Source organism: Montipora foliosa, chromosome 6 (genome assembly GCF_036669935.1).
Source record: "Montipora foliosa isolate CH-2021 chromosome 6, ASM3666993v2, whole genome shotgun sequence".
Taxonomy (NCBI): domain Eukaryota; kingdom Metazoa; phylum Cnidaria; class Anthozoa; order Scleractinia; family Acroporidae; genus Montipora; species Montipora foliosa.
The window spans coordinates 55,074,489-55,085,382 of record NC_090874.1 but is presented as its reverse complement, the minus strand read 5'-3'; the positions used below and the strand labels follow the sequence as shown (position 1 = coordinate 55,085,382).

Below are 10,894 nucleotides of genomic sequence, written 5' to 3'. Positions count from 1 at the left end.
CCGGTAGCCAGGTTTTTAACCTCAAAAAAGGATTTGTTTCGTCGTATGAACGTGTGAGCCAAAGGGCATCTGCTGGTGCGACTTCTGGGTGACCCCTTAAATGGCTTTAATGACCCCCGACTTGAAAAAAATGCCTGGAACGCTGCAGTTTAATACCACCCAACTTAGTCCCTTATTTTTTTCCGTGTCGGTAAAAGTCTTGCCTGTCACTCCCCTGCTAAATGGTGTCTTTGTGCATAGAGCCTTCTGCCCGTATTTTCTTGGGATCGAGAGGGTAGTGGGAAATGCGTAGATTTCTCTGGTGGACACAGTAGAACGATTAACTTAACCGGCAATGTCGTCGAAACGCGAATGGCGTTTTAGTGGATCTTTGAACAAAATATACCCTTATGAAGCTCAATAATGGCAAGTCAATTGAATACTGAACAAGACAGGCGGTGGAATCTTAAAAGCGACGAGTAATGGACTTCGACAACAACCTGTCGCCCGTCGAGCCGAAATCAAAGTGAGCTGCATTTCTATTTTTTTACCAAGTGTGCTGTTATGTAGAACACTGAAACCAAATGGAATATTCTCTGGTAACTTATGGGTTCAACAAAGACAGAGAACGAATCGAACACCTTAAGTGGATCTGTGATCAACTCTGCACAGTCTTCAGGTAAAAAAAATAATTGGAAATGTGACAGCCAAGAATTATTTGAAAGAAAGCTTGTCGTCTGTGCTTCATTATTCAAGGAGAAGGTTCTTCATGGAAACGGTTTGATCCTGAAATTTTAGTTTGTTGTAATATTGCGCATATTTGAAACGATTGAGTTTTTTCTCCTTACGCACGAAATGAAATAGGAAGGGGTTTAATTGCTTCTCATAGCAAATTGTTATTTGTCTCAAAAAATTGTTCGCTGGAAAAGGTGGCCTTTATGAATTCATCATGTTTTATAATATGCGAGCTTAACTGGATACTTTTTATGGCAATAGTAAAGCATTTTCGTGTCAAAATGAGGTTAGCGTTTTTCTGTTGTGCTAACTTAATTAAAATATACATTCTGCCTGGCGAGTTTGTTATTCTCGTTAACCAGCAATGGCGTAGAAAGTCATTGCAACGCGAATGGCGTTTTAGTGCATCTTATGTTGTTTGTTTCAATAAAATGTTTCGCTGGAAAAGGATTCTGTGATAATTTCTGCCTTTGTGAATTATAATATTATGTTGTGTATTGAATTTTCGAGCTTAAGGTTGAAACGTGATACGGGAGGATATTTTTAGTATTGCTCTGTAAGCAGGAAAGGTTTTACGAAAATAAAGAGGTCTGTTGGAAGCGTGCTTGAGTTTCAACAAAATGAGCCCCAAAATCAGCAAAAAATTGTGACGCCGATGAATAATAAAGTAGCTGCTATTTCCAAAATGATGGAATTACCTGGTGATAAATAACCTCGTCTTGGAGAGTAAATTTTTGACTCTCACTCAGAGTTTGGGCGATTGTGATCTTTGTTTTGAATTCGCTCATTTATTGTCAAACTTGACAGAAAAATAAACTAACGAAAACCCGGTATCTTGCCATCATTTGACACAGATGCTTCACTGTTTGGCGAGTAAACATGCCGCGGTAACTTAATCACGGCGCCCGCTGAATTCCGGCGATGTCACTTTCGATTTTGCGATTTATTTGTGCAACCAAAACTCCAAAAGTACAATAATAAAATTGAAGGTAGAAAAAATCTCCCAAAATGTTTGTCGCTGATCGTATCTTTTTATATTCTATATTCACGGTTCAAAATTAATGTTGTTTTCATGTCGTAAATATGTTATTCTCGAGCGAACGTCCTGGAAACTTCCTTCTGCTCTTTCTAAAAACTGTGTATCAATTTACTTTTGCATCAATATTTGTTTTTGCATAAAGCAAGCTAACAAAATCTGTACCTTGCTGAGTTCGCATTTGTTAGCGTTAATAGTATTTTCGGTCCAACGCTTCTGTTTTACGAAGGGGTATGGTCACCTATCCAGAAACTAACCCCGCCGTACAGGGATTAACTGTAGTAAACTTTAGTATTACAAAGCTGTCAGATGCTCAGAGGGCACGCTTAAACTTGTGGTAAAAGAAGTTGTGAGGGAGCTTGAAAATTATCAACATGTCAGCCCAGAAGCCAATGTTTCTCACTTCCCATTTACTTTCTTCCATTTTTCTGTTCAGTACTTTGCTAGTAACCACATGTCTTCTCAGGCTATTTACCCAAGACTTCTATCATGGCACTACAGTGATAGAAATAACAAATCAATATCGTGCACTGTTAGAGCTAAATATTACGCAAGGAGAACTTGAATCTCCTGGAAGACAACACACAGCTCAGTTGACATTTTATATGGAATAAATCGCTGTGTTTTCTAAAGAGGACAGGAATTTCTTCTTTCTGACAAATGATTAATTAATAGGCCCGTAGCCAGGTTTTTAACCTCAGAAAAGGATCTGTTTCGTCGTAAAAACGTGTGAGGACCTGTGAGTCAAAGGGCCTCTCTGCTGGCATGACTTCTGGGTGACCCCTTAATAACTTCTTACTAACCGAGCGCGAGGGCCGTACTGGGGAATATTGGCCCGAGGTCGTGGCAGTACAAGAACAAGAACAATTTAATTCGTTTAATGTAACTGGTTTGTACTAACTGACATTTTGCTTGCGAACGGCGATGAGACGCGATGAGCTGAACTTAATTCTGTCAAAGTTTGCTCGTCATCATGCTGTTTGGCAGTTCCATAAATAAATATTGGTAGAAGAAAATACTGAATATTTTTGCATTTTAGTTTGCATCTTTTCACCGCAAAACATTACCGGTCTAGATGCCGGTCTAGATGGGAAAATCTAGACCGCGATCAACATCGATTTTAGCCAATCAAATTCGTGAATTTTGTAGTTCCCAGTCCTCGTGAAACAGAGCCATATAATAAAGGAGAATGCCCTACAATTCAGTCACAATTAGCCAATGAGAGCGCGCGTTATATCGGCTACAAACACAAGCCATATAATAAATGGTCTTAATGACCCCCCAACTTGAAAAAAAACCCTGGAATGCTCCACGTAACACAGGCAACCCAATGTACCCTCACGGAGCGTCTAGTTATTCTTTTCCCGTGTGGGGAAAAGTCTTGCCTGTCACTCCCCTGCTAAGTAGTGTCTTCGTGCATAGAGTCTTCTCTGTGTATTTTGTTAGGTTTGAGGGGGCAGGGGTAATAGGTAGATTTCCCTGATGCAATGGCGTCGAAAGTCGTGGTAACGGGGATGGCGTTTTAGTGCATCTTTAAACAAAATATACCCTTATGGAGCTCAAGAATGGAACGTCACTTGGATAAATAAGACATGGGGTGAAAAAGAAATGTCTGGAATCATAAAAGCGAGGAGTAACGGACTTCGACAACAACTATCGCCCGTCGAGCCGAAATCGAAGTGAGCTTTACCAAGTGTGCTGTTACGTAGAACACTGAAACCAAATGGAAAATTATCTGGTAACTTATGGGTTCAACAAAGACAGAGAAGGAATCGAACACCTTAAGTGGATCAGTGATCTATGTTCTGTGCACAGTCTTCAGGTAAAATTAATCACAATATGAAATGTGACAGCCAAGAATTTTTTGAAAGAAAGATTGCCTCTAATAGCAAATATGTTGTTTGTTTCAAAAAACTATTTCGCTGGAAAAGGTGGCCTTTATGAATTCATCATGTTTTGTAATATGCGAGCTTAACTGGATAGTTTTTATGGCAATAGTAAAGCATTTTCGTGTCACAATGAGGTTGGCGTCTTTCTGTTCTGTTAACCTGTGTTAACTTAATTAAATAGACTATGCCTCGTGATTTCCACTCTCAAAATTACCTCTAGAACCTACGTTTTGCGTAGAGTAAGCTATTAGAATGATGTCCTTGTCTTCTGTGGTGATACTTGACGATTCGGGAACGTTTTGTGAAAAAATATTCATAACGGGTCACACGCCCAACTTGATCGCCCGCAAAAAAACTCATGAAATATTCGCAGACCGGTCGATTTCTCTGAAAGGGTGATTGCTAACGAATAGAGAAAGATTTTCACAAAAACTAAAAGTTCCTGTGTTAAGCATGGAAATTCGACGAAGCGGTAAATGCGACTAAATTTGCTGCGTGCGTTGCTATTTTTGTGTTTTGACAGATTTTGACAGAAGTTAAATTATGAAAAAATATCTACGGAATACGGATAAATCGTTAAAAAATCTTTATTTTTAGTGGTTATTTGAACATAAAAGATGCAATGCTTGGCGAGAAATAATATTTTTGTTGATATTTGAAAGAAGAAAAATTTCGCAGGAATCAGGACGCGGTGAAAATGAGTTACAGTGTGTAACAAATTTGCATACGTGCGTTGAAATGTGATCCGCTAGGAGACTTGAATTTTATTTATCTGACAAATGATTTTGTCATAGTAGTGTAAAATGAAGTTTATTTAGTAAGGCAACAATATTTCTTTAACTTCCTGGTTAATCCAATTTATTGCTACCAATTACTAGTGCGAAGATTGTTTACGTGGAACTCACGCTTTTTGCGAATTTTGAGTGTCACGAAATTACATCATGTTGCGTGACAAATATCCCTTTACCCTAACACAAAAACATTCAGATAGTAACAAACTTCATATTTATTAACCATTTCTTCTGCTTTTGTGCTTGTCAGCATTGTGATTTGCGATAATTCGCAAGTCTGTTTTTGTATCGCATAGATGTTCGGCTCATCCTCGGGGTAAAAACCTGTAAAACTCGCAGATGACGTAACACAAAGGAAAACAAAAGAGGCAAAAAAACATCAAACAATAACGTAACCCTACCACGAGCTAACAAACAAAGAAAATTTTTCACAGGTTTTTGCACCGAGGTAAACCCAGATGTTCAGATTTTCAATTACATGGCCGCTCAACCTCGCGATTGTGTAAATAGTTCACCCTGAAGTCACAATAGATACGTTTCTCAGAAACCCAACAAAGAAGGCTTCCTGACCCGACAGGTGAAATGTAAATATTCAGTTAAATATTACAACAAAATTAAAAAAACCAAAGACGGTCGTTTTACTCTGAAAACAACGAATGATTAACATTATTTCCCTTAGTTCATTCGGTTGACACAAGGTGATCACGTTCACCTTTACTCAAGAGCGTGTTTGTTATCTTTAAACTGAATTTATTACCAAAGCTTAAAAAAATAAAAGACCTCAAAATGGGACAGGATATTACAAAATAATTGAAGGTGTGAACGTGTGAGCCAATGGGCCTCTTTTGGCGCAACATGTGGGTGACCCTCAAATGAACTCAAGGACACCCCCCCCCCCCCCCCCCGCCAACTTGAAAATATTAACGTAACCCTGCAGTTCAATACCACCCAATTCAGTGCCTTCTGTTTTTGTGTAACACGTGCCACAGGCAACCCAGTGTACGCTTTTTTTTAGCGTCTTGTTTGCCTGAAGACTGTGCAGAGTTGAGTACAAAATAAATGTAAATTGCCAGACAACTGAGATGCGACTTCAGTAAACATTGTGATGCATTCAAGGCGTTCGATTCCTTTTAAACCCGTACAGAATTTGCCATTTGATTTCAGTGTTGTACATAACACCACAGTAAATAGCCAAATAACATTAGAAGCAAAGCTCACTTTGTGATATCCGAGGCCAAAAGATGCAATTGTTGTCGAAGACCATTACTCGTCGCTTTGAACATTCCACATGTTTATTTTCACCGCCTGTCTTGTTTATCCAATTGACTTTCCATTATTGAGCGCCATAAGGGTATATTTTATTTAAAGATCCACTAAAACGCCATTCGCGTTACAATGACTTTCGACGCCATTGGAGGTTAATTAAATTTTCTTCTGTGACCACCGGATATAATTTACGCATTTCTACTATTCCCTGAAACTGCCTAAACATACGCGCAGAAGACTCTACGCACAAAGACACTACTTACCAGCAAAGGGATAGGGAAGACTTTTCCTGACACGGAAAAGAAAAAAAAGAATAATAACAAAAAGAAGAACAAGAACAAGAACAAAACCACGAAATTCCACCCATTTTCCGACTAGGATTGCCATACATTACCTGCAGAAGTCATAGCATTCAACACAACTTTTCAGATTCAATACAACCCCAGTCATACTGGTAATGCACATGGAAGTTGCACAATAGATTTTGCTTACTGTATGTCTTTGTTAAGTGCTCTCCAAAATTTGATCTTTTATATTTTGACAATTGGGTGCATATTTCTGTATTTAAATTACAACAAATGGTATATTTTAAATATTTGATTATCGTGCTATGGATTCATTTGGCATGGCCAAGGAACTTGTGTACTTCTGACAGTACAGACTTCGAATAAACTAACAGAGTATTTTCAAGTGTCGAGATATTGTGCATATCTTCACGTGTCGCGCCGGGACAAAGTGACCTTTACGTGCATCACTGCACGAAAGGTTGTTCATCTTGGAGAGATGTTTTCACATTTCACCTTCATTTCTCTTTCAATTTTTTCTGCATGCACAAAAGATGTTTCGATGAGTCATTTCGTTTCATTTTAAACCGTTCAATTAGCCTTAACTTTCCTTTCTCAAAAACTGAGCAAAAATACCCATCGATTAGCAAAAAACGATGTGCTTATCCATTTTGGAATACACCATTTTTACCTCGTTTCCATGGTCCAGTGGTCATTGCCACCACCTACAATCAAGATGACCGGGTCAGGGTATTCACTACATACACATTCGAACATCATGAAAAGCGCAATGTAAGGCCGATGTGAGAAGGGGAGACTTCTCTCTCGTCTTTTCTTTAGTGCTAAATTAACCATACACCACTGTATTTTCGCAGGCCCGAGTTTAGGCTAATTGTAGCCTCTTGTTTTCTGTACTTTACCGAAACTTCTACTCTGGACAATAACTCTCCGTTTTTACTAACACCACCGTCTAGCCTGTCCTCCAGCCCATAACGTTTTTCAAGGTTAGTTGCCAGAGTCCGTGGTCCTTGAAAATGCCTGGGCAAAATGGCTTAACAAACAACTCACACAAATCATTACAACTTAATTCCTTTATAAACAAACACATACGTGGCCGCTGGAGGAGCACTCCCTTTTTCGATCAGTTGCTCTTTCGTTATCTTTGATTCGACGTCTTTCAGAAAGTCCTTTTCGTCGCTGTCCACGTATTTTTCCAGGCCATCAAGAATTATGATTTCCTTCTTCCCAAAGGGACGCTTCCAAATCGATCTTTTTCGTTTGACTAACAGAGCTAAAGGTTTTGCTGTCTTTGAATGTCCATGCAACAGTGGTAAGAAGTTAGCATCACCAAAGTTCTCCTTAGAAAACTTATAAAGCAGCTTCTCAATCATGATCTCAAACTGAAATTGAAATTGTCATCGGAATCATTGTAGTGTCTCTAAGACGTCCTTAGTGAGTTCGCTGGAAGCAAATTCAAGATCTCGTAAAACAGGAGCGAAACGATGGTTGCTAACTTTTTCCAGAGTAATTCTGATTACTTTTAAATATATTGGAGGCCAAACAATTCCAAATATTTCCGTGTAATTGGAGCTTACATGGAGCTTTTACAAAGCTCCATAAACGGTAGCTATACTAACATCTAATAACCAAAGTGCTCCAAGTGTCTGTATCTAGCCAAACCTTATTTGTTGTGGGAACTGGAGAGTCAAATATACCAAATTCTTCAAGGGGCGCTTCAATGAAGGATTCTTAAGACGCTGTTACACTGTGAAATGGTTCGTGCAACTTGTCTCGCATTGTTTAGGCGACATTGTGGCGGGACAAGTTGCGCGAAACGTTTCACAGTGTAACACCCTGCATCGGCCAAAATAGTTGCAAGAGCCGTTGCCAAACGTAGAATTAAGTTCTAGTTTTCGTGCAACTTATCCAGCAACGATTTTGGCCGTTGCAAGGTGTGCTACACTGTGAAATGTTTCGTGCAACTCGTCTCGCCACAATGTCGCTAAAACAATGCGAGACAAGTTGCACGAAACATTTCCCATTGTAGCAGCGCCTTTAGTACAATTATAGCGGCGTGGCTGGAGTTTGGATATTTCAGGTGGCACGTTCGAGAGTGTTTTTAACGTGACATTAGTTTCTGTCCTCCCTCTATCATCTATCCTATCTGTATCTCATCTGTAAGAAGAAAACAGCAACGAAATTATGCTTGGGTCACGCTTTAATTCATACATCACAAGCGGGATATGGAAGCAGGGGCAAAGTTTCGCTCGGTACAATGGGGGAGCTATCATATCTGAAATTTAAGTTTTAGGTCCTTCGTTGCCTGGCGTGTTACCTACAGATGTCGATGAACTTCCTCAAAAAGAATGACAAGTTAGAATAAGAGGATTTTCATTTCTTCTCCGACAAGCAGCAGCACGTCGTTTGCCGTTTAGCCGGTTTCATGTAATTTCTCTATTATTTACAAAGCCTTAGTGAACTCAGTTGGCGCAACTTGGGTATAGAAGTATTTGTAGAAAATTAGAAAATACTTACTGCAAATGTACTTGCAATCGCCGAGACAGTTATTTCTTTACGATCTAACAGTGCCAACGCTGTTGTTCAGTTCCCAGAGAATAAACTTCAAGGATTCGACACAGGAAGAATCAGGATGGAGTGATATTACCAGATATGGAGATGGAACCGGATGTTTCGTTTCGCTTTGGAACGTTTCAGTTTCCAAAGGATCGTGATCGGACAAAACGGGTATCATGACAATATCTATGTATCGTGCTATAAATGGCGGCTTACGCGCAGTTATCATTCCTGCCAGAATAAAACACTTTCAGTTTGGAAAGTTGCGAGTCATTTCGATTTATCCAAGAATGGCGAGAATGGCGCTCAGAGAGGTTTTTCTCCGGGTATTCCGGTTTCCCCCTTGCTCAAATACCAACCTATGGTTTGATAGTTCATTTAGTTTGATTTCTATACAGAATTCCCAAGTAGTGCTCAAGCCTGCAGAGTTGACACTTAAATAATGTTAACAAGAAGCTCTAAGTAGCCTATACTCATGCGCTGCCAGGTTATTTGTGCTTTTGTTGACAGTTTAATAATAATAATAATAATAATAATTATAATAATAATAATAATAATAATAATAATAATAACTTTATTGTACACTACAAAAAAAGGTATATAGGTGTTACAAGAATCTATTTGAGAGAAGTTGCTCTTTATCACGTATACGTTCATTGACCTGCACTTTTCATCTTTATTTGGATGAGTCTGTTTTTTTATGGGTCTATAGACCTGTACTTTTCAAAACAATTTGAAGGAAGATTTTTTCTCTGGGTCCATTGGGCTGTAAATTTCTCTCTTCTTTCTTCCAGTTTGCTGCAATTTCTGAAGTAGATTTATGCTTTCTCGTTATTTGTTTCCTTTCTATATTTGATAATTCACATAAACACCTAAGAAATGCAACCTCATGGTTTGTTTCAAAACAATTAAATTTACTTTGTATAATAGAACAAAAGAGATCAATAACAGAATCTACATTTGAAAATACTTTTGTTACATTTTTTGGTTCAGAATCATTGTATACAAAAACGTGGTAACTCATCTTTTGCTTTGCATACCACTGGAAAACACAACTAATGCAGTAGCTAGAAATTCACATCAAAAAGCCTGTGCTGCTTCCCTTAATATCCAAAATGACAGTTTTAAGCTGTTGTTTACTGGGAACCACATTACAAGATAAATTTCTCTGACATCTTGCTCTATGAATAACTTTTACATGGCCAGCGGCCTACGTCTAATTTCTTTTGAAAACCAGAAAGAAAAACATATTTTGCTGGAGTAACATTTTTGATAAATTGCTCTTCCATTCTCAATGATACTATCAACTGTTTGAGAGGTGCAATAGTTACAAGACTTTTGAGGTGGAAAAACAAATAGAATAAAATGACACAGCAGAACATTCTTTGCAAGAACAAAGATAAACATCATTTAAGTGCTCCTAGGGTCTAAAATTTTGGTTTCGAACATATAATGAATGAACACTGCTTCCACTGTTGCTTTACATTTTAATAATGTTAACACATTTTAATCTCATAAGTAACAGATGTTTGTGCACATATATTCTGAAAATGTTGTACCAAATTCATTAATGAATCTATTTCAATTGAAGTACATGTTGCAAATGGGTCCCATACCTAATAAATCTCTGCCATGAGAGTAAAAAATTTTACACTTCCCATTAGGCAGACAGTATATTGCTGTGTAAAGTTCAAGTGTTAAAATATATGAATGATAATTATCCATGAGCAAAGAATCAAAGGCAGCTAACATTGATATAACATAAGGAAAGTCTGAAATTATAGATCGTTTTCACGTGACGTCATCATTTTCTAAAATCCAAAACTAAAGAGCCACGAAAGTTTTTATCCTCATCAGGCATAAGAGGGGGTAAATTTGTATCCATTTGCAATTTTAAAGCTCAATAGCGTGCTTCGTTTGGAAACCAGAGCATTTTGAATTTCTGAGTTATAGCGGTGCGTGGCACGAGGCGACGATCAAGTTTATTGAGAAATATATATTTATCTCATGGTTTTGAGCCTTTTTAGAATTTAAAGCATTAGGAAAAGTGCTTAAGTAAATAGCTGTCTGTTCAGTACAGATGATCACTCGCCTAGATAGCCAAAGTAAGTAACAGATGTTGACACTATTTTCCGGCCGCCATATTGGTGCACCAACATGGCGTTTTCATACTGGGCTCTGTAAATTTCTGCGAAACATTTCGACGAATATCTGAAGTTTGGGGAAACGCACGGGCCTAAAACTTGGAGAAGTGTATTCTTCATTTATCTTCTACAACATCACGAATTCTTGACTTTTTCCACTGGATGGTTTTCGATTTATTTTTTTATTTCGTGACAG

The 10,894-nt window shown here is 38.3% G+C and overlaps 1 protein-coding gene across 2 annotated transcripts in view; it reads right to left on the bottom strand.

Moving 5' to 3' along the window:
* Window positions 1-8,643, bottom strand: part of LOC138006051 (uncharacterized) — a 24,597-nt gene extending 15,954 nt beyond the window's left edge. Inside the window, exons 1-2 of one of the 2 annotated variants that reach the window (XM_068852205.1) lie at window positions 8,516-8,643; window positions 7,091-7,380 (exon numbers count right to left, since the gene is read on the bottom strand). In XM_068852205.1, coding sequence (XP_068708306.1) covers window positions 7,091-7,371 — 281 coding nt within the window. In that variant the 5' untranslated portion in view covers window positions 7,372-7,380; window positions 8,516-8,643. Of the gene's footprint in view, window positions 1-7,090; window positions 7,442-8,515 lie in introns of both variants that reach the window. The other variant, XM_068852206.1, reaches the window with a different exon arrangement.
* Between the last annotated feature and the right edge of the window lie 2,251 nt (window positions 8,644-10,894).